The following is a 20,432-nucleotide window of genomic DNA, read 5'->3' as shown; positions in this document are numbered from 1 at the left end:
GCTCTGGTAGATAAAGCCAAACAGTTCCAAGACAGTTTAATGATAGTTACTTCCTACCAGCAGTGCATTACAGTTCCAGTTTCTCCATAGTTTCACCAACACTTGGTACTATCATCTGTTTTTGTTTTGTTTTGTTTTTTTTACATGTCAGCCACTGTGGTGGCGTGTAGTGGTATTCAGTCCTGGTCTTAATGGGTTATTTTCCTAACAATGAATGGTGTTGAGTATGCAATAGCTGTTTGGATAGGTTTCTCCCTCTTTAGTAATGTGGATCTCACTAAGGGCCTTACACATGCTAGGCAAGGGTTCTACCATTGAGTTATATCCTTATTCCTTTCCTGTAAATGCAGTGCCATTTTTTTTTTGCCTGTTTAAACAATTGATTTGTCTGTCTTGTTTTAATGACTTGCACTAGTTCTTAGACATTCTGGCCCTGACTGTTTTTTGAGATGTATGGAGTGCAAAATTCTCTTCCCTGTCTTGCTTTCTGCTCTCATATTAATGTCTCCTGATGGATGGAGGTTCTCGTTTTAATGAAATCCGATTTACCACTGTTTTTGGTTTTATGGTGTTCCATATTCTTTGTGAATAGTTTTGTGTGCTCTGGTCTCTCTTAACAAGTCTTTGATAATCTTGCATTTACAAAGAGTTTCTCTGGTGTTTTCTTGAAGGTTTGTTGTGCTTTCACATTTTGGGCCATGATCCAAAGATTGCTATTTATAATGGGCGTTCTCCCTACCACTCTCTGTCAAGCTGCAGGGACAGAGGCTGTAAATCGGTGGCAGGGAGCTGTGGTCCTGCTCTGGCCCCTCCCTTGCTTGTTAGTCTGTTTCCTGTCACTAGACTGCTAGTCTGCTGCCTTGTTTGCACCATCAGCTTTTCATCTGATTTCAGCAACATCTATTACTTTCATTGAGTCTCAAAATGGCAGTGTCTTAATTCAGCTCCTTTTTTTCTGGTTTCCTAAGATGGAAAACGTTTTAAAGGAAAGCATCCCCTTCCTGTATGTGACCCAAGGCACTATTCCACTCTTAAGTGTCTGCAGAGCTCTTCTTTTTTTAAAAAAATTATTTATTTTTTTATTGTGAGAATACCATACAGAGGGGTTACAATTACATGGGCAAGATAATGAGTACATTTCTTATCAAGCATTGTCTTCTTGAAGGTCAGGCATTCTCTCTGCTCTGAGCCAATAGGTGGCACTGCACCATGCAAATCTTTACCTTGAAGAGGATTAGTACAATGTTTCTGAAACGCTCTTTCCTGAACAATACTGGACAAGAGCAACTTAAACTTATTTGTTATAGTTTTAATAACTCTTCTTTCCCCTGTCTTGTTTTTTTAAATTAGTACTCGTATTTTTTTTTTTTGCAGTGGTTAAAGCCAGAATTGAATATTCTGTGGCTTCTAGTTTTAAAAACTCTACTGGGGCTTGAACTCAGGGCCTCACACTTTCATTGGGCTTTTTCACTCAAGACTAATGCTTTACCATTTGACCCATCATTTGAGCCTTTTGGAGGATAACTGGGGATCAGAGTTTCAGGAGATTTTACTGATTGTACTGTAGGGTGCCTTAGAATCTTGATCCTCAGATTTTAGACTCCTGAATAGCTAGGATTATAGTCGTGAGCCACCAGCACCCAGCTTCAGTTTTAAAATGTCTTATTCAAAAATTTAGAAATGTAAATGACAACCCTCTTGGGCCTAAGTATTATGCCCAACTAGATGCTAAGAGAGAAGACAGTAGCTTCATGCTAAGATAAGACCATGGGTTGTTTTGTGTGGGGAGTGAATAGTTACCCCCCCCCCAAGAAAAACTGAGGTACCTTCCCCATAGGAAAGGACAGGGATATCAGGGAGGCAGAAGTACAGAACAACAGACATCTGCCACTGTCCATGACAGCCACACAGCCATGGTGAATGATAATACATGGAGCAGCAAGTGGTTGTTTAGTTTGAGGGTCAAAGCTGATTCATGGAGAAGAACATTGTCCAGGGGTTATGGGACTTGAAGGTTTTTAGAAAAAAAATTTCCCTTACAACTGTCTGGGTGTCTTAATTTCCTCCCCTGGTGACTTAGTCCTGTGGATTAAAGTTTTTTTTTCTAGAAATCTCCTGATCTAGGTACTGGATTATGTTTCCAGATCTTGTGCTGGAGGTCTTTAGGCACAGGAGAACTATGTGAAAAATATCTTTAGTATCTAAAAGTACTGAGTTGATGGAGTGGGGATCTAGCTGAGTGGTAGTGTACTTGACTAGTAAGCACTAAGCCCTGAGTTTGACCACAACACCACAAGACAAGACAAAATAAAACTCCAACAAACAAATCTAATACAACTGAATTGAAGTGTCATTTGTTTTCCTGCCTAAGTTAGTTAGCATACTATAGTGAACTCTTACACTGTCATTAGAGGCTACATCTGTACTTAAGAGAAATAAAACTGAGGTAGAGATGTTTCTCATGCACTGTACCCAAGAGAAAGAATGGTGGACAGTAGTGGGAATAGCTAATATACCACTTAATAGACAATAAAGTTGGCTCTTCTGATGGATGACAGGCATAAGTAAGCTCCTCAGACTCTTCCCAAGAGAATTTTGGTTTGGCAAGAATCAGTGCAGAATTCAGGGCGGGCACTGGGTGGTGAGTAATCTGTGCCTTCACCCACATTCACCACTTTAATTCAGGCTGGTCTGCTTAGAGTTTGCCTTCAATTTGGAAGAGATCTCATGGTGTACTTCTAATAACAGTAACTCCTCTAAACAGTAGCATATGCTTATATTTTGCATGTCTGCGATTCTCTAAACATATTCCTTAACTGCTATGACTTTTTAATTGCCTGTTTCGTGAAGCCGATTCCAGCTGGATGATTAGCTACCTATCACTGCCAGTGAGAAAACACAGGTGAAAGTGCTGGGGAAAGCATGGCACCTGATTCAGTGACTCTGCATAGCCACTGCACATGGAAATAACCCAGAAGCTGTAAAATGAACTGATGTCTGGCTTCTACCCCAGACTGAGAGCTAACTGATCTGTATGTGGCCTGAGGGCACATGTTGTTCACAAACTCCCAAACGACTCTCAATGTACAGGTGAGGGTAGAAATCATCTGTGCAGAGGCTCTTCTATTTTTAGCACCTGCTAAAACTGCTGGTCTGGAGGTCAGCCTGTGAGGACAGTGGGTCTTTGTTAGACAGTCATCCAAGATGGTCAAGTCTGATAAAGAGGAGAGGTTTATGCTGGGTCACAGCTTAGGAGGGCCTAGCCTAAGATTGGCTGATTTGGTCCTGTGGTAAAGCAGAACATCATGGTAGGAACATGTGGTAGAGGAAAGCCCCTTACCTCATGGCCAGAAAGCAAAAGAAAATGGAGGAAAACAGGGTCCCGCCATCCCCAATGGGGCATGCTCCCAGTAACCCCTCCCACTAGGCCCAACCTCTTAAAAGTTCCTCCAATATCCTTGATCCTCCCAATAAACACTATGTTTTCTTTGGCAAACATCTCTTCTAAAACTTACAAAGGCAAATAAAGATTTCCTTGGACACTGGGTGCCAGTGGCTCATACCTGTAATCCTAATCAGATCTCAGGAGGCTGAGATCTGAAGATTATGGTTCAAATCCAGCCTGGGCAAGACCATCTATGAAGCTCTTATCTCAATTAACCACCAGAAAACCAGAAGTGGAGCTGTGGCTCAAGGTGGTAGGGTAGTAGCCTTGAGTGAAAAAGCTCAGGGACAGCAGCCAGGCCCTGAGTTCAAGCCCTATGACTGATAAAATTCCTTGGAAATCTCCAACACAATAACCCAGAATTACCAAATATTGGGACAGACCAGTTTTGGTGGGAAGGAGGGAGCTCTTAGAGCGTTTGTAGATTTCTGTGAGGCAATCACTACAACAGTTTGAAAACCAGCTCAAAAACGTCCTTAAAAGACTTAATACTTGGCTCTCCAAACTAGGAGGAACCCAGTGCATCTACCCAGGTGTTCTAAGTTTGGTTTTTGCTTTTTGTTTTGTTTTAGATGGGATTGTCTCAATCACAAGGTCAATGCTTATAATGCCTTGTGCTATATAGTTTGAATGTGCTCCCTGCAAAGTTCATGTGTAGTAAACGTAATCCTCAAAGTCATATAGTAGAGCTGAATCCCTGGAAAGTTATTAGGATTGTAGGAAGTCATGAAGATGAGGCCCCTAGGTGGCATTAGTGGCTTTATGGAGCAAGGAAGAAAGACTTGAGCTACCATACTTGTTCTGTCTCACTATGTGATGCTCTTACCATGTTAGCATGCAGCACCAAGGCCCTTACCAGATGCCAAAGTCCATACTCTTGGGACTTTCCAACTTGCTAAACCCTGAGTTAGACAACCTCTATTGTTTATAAACTACTTGGTCTTAAGTACTTTGTTACAGAAACAGAAAACAGACCAAGAAATGTGCATAATGTGCTCATTTTGTTTCTTGAAAGCCCATGGAGGCCTCAGTGACAGTGTGACTTCTTTTCTATTTGTAATGAAACAAAGGAAAAGGAGGAGAGAGCTGAGCTAAGCTCTTCCTGGTCCTTCTGAGAAGAGCTTTGCTGAGCACAAGTACTTACAAGCAGTGCACGACTGTACGGCCCTCCCCACCGTTGTATTCTTCCTGCCACTTGTCTACTTGGCGAATGAGTTTCAGGAAGGAACGCTTGGAAACTGGTGTGTCCCTGTACATTGGCCAGCCCAGGAACTGGAACTGCTGTACCATCCGATATCCATCTTGAGGCTGTAGAGAGCCAGACAACAATCAGGGAGGAGAGTGAAAACAGGTATTATATTTTCTTTATTGAATTCCAGTGGGCTGATTGCACCTATTTTTTCTTCAGATCAGAGCAGGACATTATTAAAGAACAGTCTGGCCACCAAATAATCAAGGCAGCTTCTATGAGCCTGAAGAGTTACGATTTTTAATCTCGAGTAGCAATAAAAAAAAAAAAAGACCAGGTGTTGTAAATGACAGGCCACAGACAAGCCAAAGTGAAGCAGCATGCTTATATTTTGTAAAAGCCAAGTGAACGATAATATCGAGACTGACCACGTTGTGCATTATGTGGGGAAGTGCCTTTAACTACAGATAAATTAAAGAGTACATATTTTTGAGCTTAGTGTGATATAGGTTATGTGTGTTTCCATGAATATGTTACATTTTCTTATTGACATAAATGTAAGATATTAATGTTTTAATTAATCTTTAGACATAGTTAAATAGAATTTTAGAATTCAAAAAAAACCAGAGTTCCTGCGCTGACATTAGAAAAATGACAACTACTTGGACTAGCCTTCAGCAGCGCTCAGTGCAGGCGATTGCTCTCAACACTTTCCCTGGGCCTGTTCCTTCTCCTCAGCTGGCTCTCCTCTGTTGCAGCCTCCTTTCTCTGAGAAGCCTCTGGCCTCAGTCCTAGGATCCCTTTTTCTTCTCTCTCTCTCGATTTCATTTTAGTCTCAGGATTTTCTGCATAACCAATAATCATTAAGTTTTTTATTTTTTAATATATATATTGATTGTAAAGATACTGTACAGAGGGGTTACAGTTACATGAGCAAGGAGCAAGGTAATGAGTCCATTTCTTATCGAGCATTGTTACCTCCTCCTGTGTTTTATCTCCAGTGAAGATGTTTCCTGTCACCCTTACAGACTCAAGACCAATCTGACATTCCCACTTAGGGCTCAAAGAATCATCTTTAACTTCCTATATGTAAAACTAACCTTCTGATCCATTCTTCACTTGTGCCCCCATTTTTGTGATACCTGCCTTTTGCAGTTCAGTTAATGCCATTTCCATCATTTCGGTTCTTCTAATAAAAATCTTGGGTTACTCTGACTCACTGGGTCGGGCTGTTCCACCTTGGAACATAAATCTCGCTACTACCTATTACCTTCTGGGTGATAAGCACTCCTGTTTTAACACTGTCACTTGTCAGCTATCCAGGTGTGTGTTAGATGAGTTTCTCTTACAGTTTGTTCAATGCAGGAGCTAGAAACTTCCTTCAAAAATGTCAGTGTGGTTTGTCTACTAACAACCCTGTAATGGTTTCCAGTTCTTTCCAAGCAAACCCCTCAATAGAGCAGTTACCTGTGAAGCCCAGCAGGATCCCTGCCTCCCACAAGGAACTTCTCTGGCCTTTGCCTACTGGACTCAGGCCAGCATCCCAAAGTACCTACAACTCCCCAGGAATAGGCAGGGCTCTAGCCTTTGCAGTTATCCAGACAGCGCATGGCCACACCCTCCATCTCCCAGCTTTGCTCTCATGGTACATCTATTCAAAATGGGGACTGGTTTCTTTCCTGACCATTGTCCTCATGTGTTCTCCTTTTCCTATAAATGGACTACCTTCTAACGACCATATTACAGCTATTATTTATTGCCTGTCCTTTTTTTGTGTGCTGGTCCTGGGGCTTGAACTCAGGGCCTGGACACTGTCCCTGAGCTTTTGTGCTCAAGTCTAGTGCTCTACCACTTGAGCCACAGCTCCACTTTCAGCTTTTCTGATGTTTAATTGGGGATAAGAGTCTTATGGTCTTTCCTGCCTGGGCTGGCTTTGAACTACCGAGTCTCAAAGATGCTCAGTTCTTAGCTAGGATTATAGGCATGAGCCAGTGGCACTCAGCTATCATCTGCCTTTTGGCAAGCTTCTCTGCTTAATCAAACTTTCATTGGGCTCCTGGGCCTTCTCTTAGGCCCCCTGCACATTTAAGAAGCTTAATTTTAGCAATCCCTGCTAAATCAACTTAGAACTTCCCTTACCTAAATATCTCCATATCTGATCAGATTCCTCAGCTTTTATAATGCCCACCTGATATCTGATCCCCCTGGCCTGTCTTCAGCAAGGATCTCCCTTATCTCTGATATTTCCCTTCACTTTCTCTTGGCTCTCCATCCCAATTTGCCCATGCTGTATTCAGAGATGCACCCGAAGCTCTCTCACCCACTGCAAGACCCTGTAGCAGTGGTTCCTGCTCTGTCATGGTGCTGAGTAAAGTCTTCCTTTCAGTTATGGAGTAACAAGTACTATCGAATATTGTCTGCTTTAACATGGCTTCTGTTAGACTTGACTTTTGTTAGAACATAAGTTCCCTAAGATTTTGTTCCCGGAGGCATACAAATTTCTGGAGCAGTGAATGACAAAGAGTGACTAGCTCAAGTTCAATGACTGAGAAAACAATGAAGCAAGCAATACTGGCTCCAGCACTTACTCGGGCAGCATTATAAATCCGGAATATTCTGCTGATGATGTCTTCTTCTAAGTCTGCAGACACAAATTCCACCTGGATGGGCCCATGCCTGTGGACTCCATTTTCAGGCCAGTATTGTGGACACAACTGAAATGAAGACATAGAAACAAACACATGTTCAATTATCAAAATTAATATACTCAATAGTTTGGATAAGGTCACTGTCAGCATTCAGCAATTCTTAAGACCTCATGAAATCCTTTACTTCCTGTAAAGGATTTTTCTGTTTTGCAGCAAGCAAGAGTTAGGCCTTTTGTGAAGATGGATTCCTTTACTACTACCGTCCTTTTAGGCTCTTCTTCATTTTCACAGGAAACATCTGCTAGCCATAAACAATTCTGCATTCTCAGAAGGTCATGTGGATTTTACCAAAACAGTCCTGAGTGAGATGCCATCAGGTGCCACAATAAAAGTTACGGCCATACAGCCCTGCTAATGTCCAACCTCCATCCTGTGCTTCCTGGCTGATCTTGGGGATGGAGATGTTCTGGGACAACCAGTAACAGTGCTGGGGTTGCTCTTTCAGATTCTACTTCTACTCCTCCCAGCTCAGATCTAGGAAACTAGTTGTCAAAAGAAAAGTCTTCACCATTTTACCTAGGGGTGGCCTGATTAAAAACACATTTTTTTTTTGCTGGGCATACTGGCACACACTGTAATTCCAGCATTCAGGAAGCCAAGGCAGGAGGCTTTCTGAATTCTAGTCAATGAAACATAGTGAGTCCAAAGTCAGCCTGAGCTACATAGTGAGACCTTGCCTCAGAAAACCCAAACTAAACAAAACCTCCTCCTAATTTCTTAGAGCATCAAAGTCCAATATTGGTGCTACCAAGGGACTAGAACTTTTGCGCACACATAATGCAGACATCAGTGGGCCAGAGAAGTTTTGAGCATGGTGGTTGAGGAACTGTCATTTGTCATCATCCTACAAACTTCCTAACCCTGGAGCCAGTCAGATGGGAAGAGTAATATCCTTTCTCTTCAAAAATGTTCCTTCGATCTCTAAAGCCTCAATAGGCATTTAAAGTTTGAAAACAAACTTCTTTTGGGGCTTGGTATTCTAGAGGCCTGTTTTGGAGTGGTATGTTTTAACTTTTATCTTTCGGATTCACCTGAGGAACAGATGACTTGTGGCAAGGCAAGAGGAGAGCCACTCTGTGATTTCCTAACTTGTTGTATGGGGCGAGAAAAGATAAAAAGCCTAACATCTCATTTTAAGCAAGATGATTGAATACTAAAGGTAAATCTACTGGTTTAATTTCCATTAACTTTTTTTGTGTGCTGGTACTGGGGCTTGGCCTTGGAGCTTGAGCACTTTCCCTTAGCTTTTATAGCCACGGCTGGTGCTCTACCACTTGAACATGCCTACAATTCTGACTTTTTGCTGGTTAACTGGAAAAAAGTGTGTGTAGTTTTGTCTGCCTGGACTGGATTCAAATCTTTAATCTTAGATCCCAGCCTCTGGAGTCATCAGACAGGAATGAGCCACTGGTGCCTGACCTTCATAAAAAACAAAACAAAACAAAACAAACCACCCAACTCTTTTTCTGTCAGATTGGGGCTTGAACTCAGGGTTTGGGCACTGCCCCTGAGTTTCTTTTGCTCAAGGCTAGTATCCTAGCATTTGAGAAACAGCTCCATTTGTGGCTTTTTTTGGTAATTAATTGATTGGTGATAATAGTCTCACGGACCTTCCTGCCTGGGCTAGCATCAAACCATGATCCTCAGATCTTAGCCTCCTGAGTAGCTAGGATTATAGGTCTTGGCCACTGGCGTCCAACCATGTAATTTTTTTTGATCCATTTAGTTAAATATTGCAAAGATTGATTTATATCCAAAATTGCAAGAGATGTTCTCGGCTAACTTAATTAACTTAAACAGCTACCTTTCTTTCTTTCTTTTCATGATAAAGAAGCTAAAGATTAAGCTGGGCATAAGTGGTTTGTACCTGTAATTCTAGCTACTCAGGAGGCAAAGATCTGAAGATCACAATTTGAAGACAAGCCCAGGCAGCAAAGTCTCTTTTATTTTATTTTATGGTAAAGGTGATTTACAGAGGGGTTACAGTTATATGATTCAGTTAATGAGTATATTTCAATTTGAATAGTGTCACTCCTTCCCTCATTCTTTCCCAGTTTTTCCCCTCCCAACTTTCCTCTCCCCCCAAAGTATAAAGTTCATTTCCAGCACAGTGTCTAGTAAGTATCATGGTTGAACTGGCTCACCCTTTGTCCCACCACTTCTGTGCTTCCTCTTCCCCTCCCCAGCTCAGATAAACTTATATACAAGACAAAGGGTACAGAACTCAAAAACAGAGACAGGAGGGAATAAACGAAAGAAAAAAAAGGAAAGAAGAGAAAAAAAAAGAACCACAAACAATATGATAAAAAAATTTCCATCTCTTGGAATTCATTTCGATAAGCACAATTTTATATAGCTTTTAAGCCCCTGTGATCCCTTCCTAAGAATAGCCTCCTTATTCTCACTATGTGAGTGTTTAGTTTGTTTATTAATCATGTCCAGGTGTAGTTATTTGTCCTTTACTCTCCATCTTAATTATTACAAATGAGGGAAATAATGCAACCTATGTTTCTTTGGATTTGGCTTTCTTTTATTTAGTATACTTTTTTCCAAATCTTTCCATTTCCTTATGAATGGGAAAGTGTTAACAAATGCTGGTGAGGATGTGTCCAAAAGGGAACACTACTTCATGATGGGAATGTAAACTTGTTCAACCACTTTGGAAAGCAGTATGGAGATTCCTCAAAATACTAAACATAGAACTTCCCTGTGATCCAGCAATCCCACTTCTGGACATATATCCAACTGACCACAAACTGGGCTACACTAAAGCCACCAGCACGACCATATTCATTGCAGCATTGTTTACCATAGCCAAGATATGGAATCAACCCAGATGCCCTCTCAGTGGATGAATGGGTCAAAAAATGTGGAATACATACACAATGGAATTCTATGCTTCCAGCAGGAAAGTCTTTGAGACTCTTTTCTCCAATTAACCACCAAAAAAGCTGGTAGTGGAGCTGTGGCTCAAATTTAACACATTAGCAAAAAAAACTAAGAGCACTCAAGCCCTGAGTTCAAGTCCTAGCATTACCACATACACAAAACAGCTAAATGTTGGACTTTTAAGAATACAAGTAGGATATTTTTTATGTTAGCTACATGGATTGTATTTTAGAAGCCACATTTATTTAAAATAATGCTTCCATGAAAATTTTCCTTCCTCACTAGTACTTCCTGGTGACAAGTTATTAAACTTGCCTTGCCAAACAATAGCATACTGATTCTTATTTTCTTTTTGATACTAAGGGGCACCCACTGTTAAAATTAATAAGCATGATGATGGGAAGCCAAGACAGTAATAAAAGCTGTAACATGCCCATTTGAACTGTTCTGTCTATTTTCCTACTGACTGAGCCAGCTTTGCTTTCTGCTGCTTCTCTCAGTTCAAGTGCCTGATCAAAAGCTTGTCATTTATACCAAGGAAATATCAATGGCCCGGGCTGGCGCCTGGCTCTTGGCACATGGCATCCTACACTCTGCCCAAGGAAACCATGTAGAAAATGGCTTAAATGGTGCATAACACATCCATGCACCAAGCCTATAAATACTTAAAAATAGTTGAGTGCTGCTCTTGTACAGTTGCAAAGCTCTAAGTTCAAATGCTTAGTTTAGTGTTCACTAAAAGACTAAGTCCCGAGAGCCTCTTTTCTCTCACTCTGAAAACCTGCTCTGTCTACTGAATAAAACGGGGAGTCTTTTTGTGTTTCTGCCATCAGTCAGCCAAAACACGGTTGGAGAACAGACAGTTTGGGTTTAGAATGAAGCTTCACTAACAACATGCTAGCATCTCTAATGTCCTGTTCACTAACATGAACAAAAGCAGTATAGGTCACCATGTTGCAGGATTCCCATCAGGGAAAAAAATATCAGGATGGTTCTCATTCCATGACCAAAAAAATCTAGAATCAATGAAACTTAACCTGTGGTACTATGAATTAAATCTTTCAGAAAGCCAGATTCCTGGCTTCTATTTTGAACCGTGTGTGTTGTAAAGGCTGTGGTCTACCCTCTGCGGCCTCGGCAGGGAAGAGTTCTAAAATATTTAAGCTTCTTAAGCCAAAAAGACTATAATAAGGGTAGTTATCATTATTATTTCATTAACTTGATCTCAAGAGAGACTTAACAATATAATGCAATGCCTTAAACAGTTAAAAACACATAAACCTCCGTGTCCATGTCCTGCCTCTTTCCATTTCAGTTCTTGTGATCTATGTCAATAAAGTTTGCCATGATTTAAAAATAAAAAGTCAAAGTATTTTAGCATCTACACTGGACAAGATGTCTTCTTCCTATAATCTCCTACAACGTATTTTCTTCCCATCAATTTTTTTTTTAAATTGGAAATTGTCTCTACTACTTAGGAAATTAACTCAGCTTCAGAGCAAATTTACTGTCTCTCTCTCTTTTTTTTTCTTTTTGGTGCTGGTCTTGGGGCTTGAACTCAGGTCCTAGATATTGTCCCTGATCTTTTTTTTTTGCTGAAAGCTAGTATTATTTTTGGTGGTTAATTGGAGATGAGTCTCATGGACTTTCCTGCCTGGACTGGCTTCAAACCTTGCTCCTCAGATTGCAGCCTCCTGAGTATACAGGTATGAGTCATTGGCACCTGGTTTAGCAAGGTTATTCTTTTTTTTTTAAGTTTTTTTTTTAATTGTAAAAATACTGTACAGAGGGGTTACAGCTACATGAGCAAGGTAATGAGTACATTTCCTATCAAGCATTGTTGCCTCTTCCTTTGTTTTCTCTTACCATCCCTTCCCTCCCACCTCCACAGTATTCTTAAAATATGCTAACTCTGACCTCTCTTATACCCTCGTCATGGTAATAAAGTTTGTGATTGGGATAAATTCGGTTCCTATGAGGCTTTGGTGCCAACACCCTTCTGACAGGCCCATCTAAGCCCCACTTTTAATGGTGAATTATCCTATTCAATTCTCTTTTTCTGCTTAAGAGAAACCCCATTTGTCATTCTGAACTTCTTTTATTTACAAGTCCTAGTTTTGTTTTTTTCTAATATCTTTACTCAAGAGTTGACAAAACAAATGGGGCAATGTCATTCTTTCTGATGTAGGCATAGAATTCCATGTGTATATATACCACATTTTGGGCCCAAAGAAACATAGGTTCCATGATTTCCCTTATTTGCAATAGCTAGTATATGTCTGAGGCAAGCAGAAAAGGTCAGATAAGTTGATGTTAGGGAAATGAACCCTAAGATATGTATTCAAATGTTTTTTCTTTCATGCGATTGTTTCTAACACATTTATAAGATTATTTATTTGTTGCTTTGTATGTCTCTCCCCCATGGTATAACTCCTGCTTTCACTATTTGATGTTGGTATAATTTGTGGAGGGGAAGGGAAAAAACAAATCGTTTAACTAGGGATACAGGTGGACCCATTGCAACAATGAGATGTACAAGTTGTTATGTTGAAAACAAACTTTATAATTTTGGTGGGGGGGTGGGGAGAGGATGGGAAGGGATGGGAAGGGGAAACAAAGGAGGAGGCTACAATGCTTGATAAGAAATGTACTCATTATCTTGCCCATGTAATTGTAACCCTTCTGTGCGGTATTTTCACACAAAAAAAAGAGTTGACAAAACTAATTGACATTCCTTAAACTTTCTTGCTTATTTCCACTGACCCCCTATTTTGAGACTCCCCACCTGTAAGCTCTCAGTGAACAGTGTTAGGAAGCATGTAAGTCCCTCCACTCAGGTGGGAACAGAAGTGTGTCCTATCTCTACTGTCTTTCAGTTTGCTTGCTCTGCCAGATGCTTGAGTTCTTGTCAGCTTTGGCTCTGCTATATTCCTTTTCTTTTGGGATAACCTACTTTCTGACATTGTCTTGCTTTGTTACTTCCTCTATGTCTTTTGGGTTTCTACTGACTTTCTCCTCCAGTCCTTCGTAGTGCCTGATTGTTTGTCTGTTAGTACTGGGACTTCAACTCAGGGCCTCACACTCTCAGCTTGTTTGCTCATGGCTTGACACACTACCATTTGAGTGATATCTCTAGCTTGTCCTCTTGGTGGTTAATTGGACATTGAATCCCACAGGCTTTACTGCTCTGTCTGCCTTGGAACTGAGATCTCTTGATCTCAGTCTCATAAATAGCTAGGTTCACAGGTGTGAGCCACTGGTGTCTGATTTTGAATACAAGTGTTTCAGTATCCTCAGTTCTCAATTATCAACTGGCATGTCAACTCTGGCATGGCAGTCCGCAAATGTTAATGTGCAGAACACACATGGATGACCCCTGTTACAATAACCCCTGGGACTCACCTGGGCAGGATCCACATCATTGAGCATAACTACCGAAGTGCAGTGATAGTCCAAGACCAGTCTCCAGAAATCTTTGACTGTGTTTGGCAAAGGATGCTGGGTGACGATAAAAGCTGAAGGCTGTTTATAGCTCTGCAAATATAAATAAGAAAGATCCAAATATACTAAGGAAAATGTGAAGAGAGGAAGCTATTTTATGCACGTGAAAATGGATGGCACAAAAACGCTGAACATATTTATCGATTGTTGAAGTCTGTCAGTATTTTCAACTTCAGAATAGCCTCAATATAATGTTGAAATATTCTCATTTTAACACCAAGAAAACATCAAATACTTCTTACCAAATATTTATGTTTCTGATAGAAAGCCAATACTGGCTTTACTCATTAACTATTTTATTGTTTATTAAATATGTTCATATTTAATGTTATTTAAGTTTACTTTAAAAGTTATGCATAATGAAAACAGTTCAACTTTTCCTAAAACAGGTTTGGTTGTCATTTGTATGTATGATGTTGCTAGTTATTCCTGCCAATAGAGGAAACACACATGATATACACGCCTTCTGGAAAGCACTAGCAAATTTATCGTGATATATCACATCAACAGAATGACAATTTCCACATTAGCACTGAAAATAGCCATTTACTTTCCCATCCATTCAATAGCCAAAAGTAAACAGACTGACAGGAAGTAATGAGTTGTGCTTTCTTTCCATGTTAATTACTGCTTAAATTAGGAGAACAGGGATTGAAAATAATGCAGCCAGTCCCTTTCCAGGCCATGGTCCTGACCACTGAACAGCTGCTGCTTTGATCTCAGCCAGAAGGTTAATCTGTGTTCAGAGTCACTACAACGTGTGCACTTCTGGGTGGCCTCTGAGAGATCACAAGACATGCATGGCTCTGAAGTTTTATTTTGTTGGAAACTGGTCTGTGCCTTTGAAGGGGTGAGGTCTGCACATGCATGACTTTTTCCCCAGGCAGAGAGAGGACTTACGTCCATGAGGGCAGCATTGATGTAGTTGCTGCTCTCGCCATCGATGGTGATGAGGAAGGGCAGGCAGCGGTCTGGGGGCAGGATGTCCATGCACCGGTTTTTCTCATGATTCCGTGGTAGGAGTGCAATGCTGCAGTCCTCCACACGCAGTGTTGGTGTCACCATGTTCAAGGTCTAAGAGACAAAAGGAAGGTACAGGATTTAGGTTCAGCCAGGTTAAGACAGATGACAGACTTCATCCTTGCGATGACTTGGTCGATAGCATGAATAAGCCCATGGAAATGACACATTTATCCCACAAATATGTACAGTTATGATGTGTCTCATAAAGGAAGAATATACTATCGTGGGTTAAATAAACAACATTATTGTGTTTAAAAAGCACAGAGGACAAGTGGAGCTTCACAGTACATTTGTCTCTTGTCCAGCATATAAAAGATTCACATCTGCAGCTGACTGCAAGATGGGCCACCCTATCCCCACCTCAGTACCACCCCACTTAGACTTTTTTCCCTCTCTTTAGATTTTGTGTACCAAAAGTACTTATGAAACACAAGGACCAGAGGCAGATCCATAAAAGGTGTGACGACACTGTAGGATGACTGGACACCTAAGGATTGGGAGGGCAGATGCTGGGAGAGGGTCTAGCCCATTGAGGTAAAACCTGAATATGGGTTTTATATCTGCAGGAAGATCTATGGATGCCCACCAACTATTCCTGACACATGCATTTCCATTACTTTACTGCACCCATGGTTAGTTACACTCTGAACATAGGCTCCTGTGCGGAGGCCTATTTGGTATTCACTTAGAATGTAAATGGCCCATTAGACCAATGTTTTGTAACCAGGTAATTTTATCCCCTGTGCCCCAGGGAACATGGTGGTGTTTGCACAAGTGTTTGGCATGGCACTGGTGACATAGACATCTTAAGCCCAGTGATAGTGCTAAATATCCTACAGGACAATTCCACAGCAAAGTTACAACGTGGCCCCAAAGGCCAGGGGTGCTGAGGTTGGGGAACCTTGTGTTGATTGAAAGGTTCCAAATTGGCTTTGAGATACTTTCTAAGACACAAAGTCACAGCCAACTGCTTCCCCCTTTAGTCTGTCTTACCCTAAATTCCTCTTTAATCTGGCTTGAGTTTGTCTGTGGGTCCAGTTTGTTCATGTCATAGTACAGAGATCTAACTTGGGAAGCAGGGATGGAGGTGTCTCCGCAAAGACAGGCTTCCAGGATTGCATCATGGATAAACACATACTGCTCCTGGAGAAACAGAGGGTACTGGTCAGTGATGGGGAAACCAAGGTAGCCCCAGAAAGTGAGAGTGAGAGAAGACAGTAATGATTTTAGCCCCACACCATCAAGATAATGGAAACCGTGTTTTCAACAGAGAGAGAGACAGACAGACAGAGAGACAGAGACAGAGACAGAAAGAGATACTGAGAGACAGAAAGAGAGGGACAGAGAGAGAGACAGAGGCAGAGAGAGACAGAGAGACAGAGAGAGACAGAGAGAGGGACAGAGACAGAGAGACACACAGAGTGAGACAGAGAGAGACAGAGAGAGAGAGAGAGACAGATAGACAGCAGACAGACAGACAGACTGACTTTGTGGTCCTGCCTAGATGCCAGGAGCATGGGTTTTTCAGTGGTAGTAATCCTCTCACATGGCACAGCTGGTATGCTACCTGACTGATATACTATGGAATCATGGGGAATTATACAAAGCCACAGATATTTATATAACTCAGAGCAGGCACAATATCATTGTGATCATGTTGACTAAAACCTCTAAAATTCTGATGCCATGAATTGGAACTTCATTGTTCAGATGAGGAATGAGCAGAATTTTTGTAATTTGAAAAGAGAACTTGCTACTTAAATTAACAGTCTAAACGAAGAGAAAAGCTTGACATTGCGCTGAGGACAAGCAGTTCTGAATACTGGGAACCAATTATTTAAAATATCAACTAAGGCCAAAGTAGTAAAAGCTCTTATAAGTTCAGAGTAGAGTATAGCTGCTTTACATGCATACATTCAGTGTATAGTTTAAAAAATGGGTACTCCATAGCTGCTGGTGTAGCTCATTGGCAAAGCACTTGTCTTACAAGTGTGAAGTCCTGGGTTTGATTCCCCTATACTGCAAAAGAAATAAAAAGCAAATATGCATAAAAATGAGTCATTTAATTTTGACTAGACTAGACAGAGACGTTTCTTATAACCAATTAGTAAATTTTCCATTATTTATTATTATTTTGAACTCCGTGCTTATTACTTGCTAGGCAGGTGTTCTGCTATTTGTGTCAACCCACCAGCCTGTTTTTGGTGTTAGTTTTTTTTTATTATTATCTTTAAAAGAAAGTATCTCTACCCTAAAGAGAACACAAAGCAGCATTTACAATTTCTATTATTTTTATGCTGGCTAAAAGAATGGATTAGATTTCCCAGTGGTGTTCACAGCTTTTATGCACAATCTCAACATAAGGATTCGTATTTATTATTCTTTGTTCTCCTTTATGGATCCTTTTCAAGGTACTAGATTGTAAGGTCTACTTACAGGGATCAAATATTAATAAAAAGATGAAATTCTTAGTACCAGATGTAAAACTTCTCAAAAATTTAAATTCTGGAATCACTTTGAATTTCAATTTACCAAAGACTTCTACAAAATGGGCAAATTCCCATGATGTTAGGCCACTGGGCAGAATGTTTAGGGACAGGAAAATAATGAGTTCTTCCTAGTACCCTGGAGAAGAATAAAATGTACAGAGACTACTCTAAAGCCACTTGATAGAAGCCTAGTTATTCTCGAGTGGTCTTGCTCTGGTTCCCAGCTAGTTTAAAAGGTAGAATAATAAAAATTTAAAAAAAGGTACTGAAACCTTGAATGCTTAATGTAGAGACTCTACTGGGTCCCTTGACACAGAAAAATGTGAGAATTAGCTCCTGGCTAAAGATTCTGTCACCTGGAAAACTCCTTTTTTGTTTATGAAAGGAACAAGAACACAACAGAAAGGAGGGGCAAGAAGGAAACAGAATTGCCAGGCACACCACTTTTTCTCCTAGGTCATTTAGAAGAAACAGTTGGCAGGCTTTGTTTTGCCTGTGACCTTAGGAGGTGGGAATGCAGGAGAGATACTGGAGACCAGGCCATGGGATGGAGGGTGGACTGTGATACCTCTGTCTGCACCATGTTCACTCTCCGTGACCGCAGCTCCCGCACACAGTTATAGATGTCCACCACCCCTTCCCTTTCAGCCATGTCCAACATGATATCAATGACAATGAAGCAGCCAGTCCTTCCTGCACCAGCACTGCAGGAAAAGAGGGTCTATCAGTAGAGAAAAACGACTGTACTTCTTAAAATCTAAATTAATGAACCATTAGAAGTATACAATTCAGGCATTAGACACATTCACCTCTATCCAGTTCCAAACATTTTCATCACCCTCTATAAGCTCCCGAACCCATCTCTGCTTAAGAGGCAATGGGAGTTTAACTTACCTGCAGTGGACTACCAATGGGCCTGCATTGGGTGGACTCTTGGATTTGACCTGCCGGACAAATCCCAATAGGCCAGTGGCATGGTAGGGAACCCCATGATCCGGCCAGCCAGTGAAGTGAAATTGTCTGATCTCTCGGATTTCATGAACACCTCTCTGCAATCCATGGTAGGACAGCCACGATGCAGAAGAGAACAAAGGAAAATAAATGATAAGCAAGAGCAACCAGCATCCTAACACATCCCTCAGGAGTTAAGTCTAGGGCTTCGGAGAGCCTTGAATTTCTGGCGAAGAAGGTCACTCATAGATTTAACAAACAATCTGGAAGGCTTTGGACACTTTAGAAAGATGGTTGTAGATGTGAAAGGGGGGGGGTCATGTTTGGGGAACATGCTAATTTACATGCACATTTCCATATGTGGATGCTGTCATTAGTTCTTCAAAATTCCTGTCTATAAAATCTTTTCAACATCAGCTCCTGGAATGCAGGACTTGGTCCTGGATCTTCTGTATCCTACTATTCTTTGTATCAAGTACTCCAGGGCATATACACTGTACAACCAGAGAACTGCTTTCTAACAGTATATGTCAGAGAACTCATTTTCACCACAGTTGAAATGCAGGCCCCTTCCCCTGCCTCGTACCTCGTTATACCAAGTACTCCAGGGCATACACACTGTGCAAGCAAAGGAATACTTTCCAACCAGATCTGTCAGGGAACTAATTTCCATTGCAACCCAGTTTGTTGTGTGGCTTTTAAATGGTTTGACACTTAATTCATCCATCCCACTCACTAAAAATTTTGTAACCCTACTACTTTAGATACTAAACCTTTAGAGATATGGAGATATCATCTCCTGTCTTTAAGTTGCTTTCCCTGTGGGAAGCAGACATGCCAGCAAATGCCTATCATGGGAATTGAGGGGTGTTTTGCTGGAATTTCTCTTAGACTAGTAAACTGAAGAAGCAGAGGTGTAGCTGTAGGCCACTGAACTGAAGGGAGGAGAAAGAAATGAGACTTTGTGCTTGTTTTGCTTTGTAATTTGCTCTTATTTTAAAAGTAAGTTGATTCATACCCATTAGCTTTGTTTTCTAACCACAAACCTTTAGGACTCTTTTAAGAAAAAAATCTGTTTTGAAAACAAAAATAACCAAGGTCACATAACATCTGGGATCAAATTTGACTTGTTCTGTCTTCTCATTGGATAAGCATTGACTGAATATTGCCTCTGCTCAGGTCTTGACTTTGATTTTATTTCATCTTAAAGGTAAACACACTTTAACACTATCGTATTTTCTATCCATCATTCATACATATTTGGCAAACAAAGAATAAATTCAGAATTTTCACATGCTTGGAAAGATATGACAAAGCAAACAAGTATCGATTTTAAGATAAGACTTGTTTGCTATCATTGTGTTACAATGACTCAGTAAGAAAATAATCCACAAAAATGTCTGATTTGTTTTCTTTTGTTTTACTATGAAATGCTATTCTTTAAAAAAGTTTAAGCAGTAAGGAACTCAAATGGTCAGAAAATCATAATACAAATAAACAGTGTTGTCTATTTCACTGACCCAGACCAGAGTACTAGATACTTAAAAACCAAAAATTCCTACTGCTGAAAAAAGGTTAACTTTTGGCAGCCTCAGAATCTCCAATGGAAGTCATACAGTTGAACCCCTGTTACTCAATTCCTAACAATGGGTTTGGATAAACAAGAACTAGGGAAGTGTTGGCAATAAATATTGACTTATTGCAAATAAGAAAACAAGCAGTTCATTCTTTATTAGATTCAGCTGTAGCATCACTAAACCCAAGCTCTGTCCATTGTGAGAGGGGCTCCCAACAATATCTTTAAGACTCATTTTCAGAGTAGGTAAATGTCAGTTTCTACAGTGCAGAAAACCCATAAATCTCCACCTTTTAATATGTTCATTACTGACTAGATTAGCAAAGGAAATTGCTTCTCATCTAACCTTCATTCTTATTCATGGGCACAGCAGCTTCTCCTTTCTCTGTTTTGTAAGAGGTTGGGGATGAAAGCCATAGATGCAACCAGCAATCACAGCCCCAATAGTTCTCAACTGGAAATGTAATGTTAATTATATTTTTCTTTAGGTTTCATTATAACAGCACTAATACTATATAAAAAATAGCCATTTAATTTTTCCATGTAATATAATGGGAAAAGAAAACCGATGTTCTATAGCACTTATCCCAAAGTGGGTGACCTAATCACTAAGTGCAAGCTCTGTCTCTGACACAGGATCATATTCCACTGCCTTCTCAGA

The 20,432-nt window shown here is 40.6% G+C and overlaps 1 protein-coding gene across 4 annotated transcripts in view; it reads right to left on the bottom strand.

The window, feature by feature from the left end:
• The window catches only part of Ptprm (protein tyrosine phosphatase receptor type M), an 845,793-nt gene that overhangs the window by 13,398 nt on the left and 811,963 nt on the right, over positions 1–20,432 (bottom strand). For all 4 annotated transcript variants that reach the window (XM_042699184.1, XM_042699185.1, XM_042699186.1 and 1 more), the window contains 7 exons: positions 18,139–18,293; positions 17,813–17,948; positions 15,749–15,898; positions 14,633–14,806; positions 13,634–13,765; positions 7,223–7,348; positions 4,590–4,753 (listed from right to left, as the gene is read on the bottom strand). In XM_042699184.1, the coding sequence (XP_042555118.1) occupies positions 4,590–4,753; positions 7,223–7,348; positions 13,634–13,765; positions 14,633–14,806; positions 15,749–15,898; positions 17,813–17,948; positions 18,139–18,293 (1,037 nt within the window). The remainder of the gene's footprint in view (positions 1–4,589; positions 4,754–7,222; positions 7,349–13,633; positions 13,766–14,632; positions 14,807–15,748; positions 15,899–17,812; positions 17,949–18,138; positions 18,294–20,432) is intronic.

The sequence above is a fragment of the Dipodomys spectabilis genome, unplaced genomic scaffold (assembly GCF_019054845.1).
Source record: "Dipodomys spectabilis isolate Male_0828 unplaced genomic scaffold, ASM1905484v1 ptg000235l, whole genome shotgun sequence".
Classification (NCBI taxonomy): domain Eukaryota; kingdom Metazoa; phylum Chordata; class Mammalia; order Rodentia; family Heteromyidae; genus Dipodomys; species Dipodomys spectabilis.
Note: the sequence above shows the minus strand (reverse complement) of the source record. Positions and strands in the feature narration are given on the sequence as shown.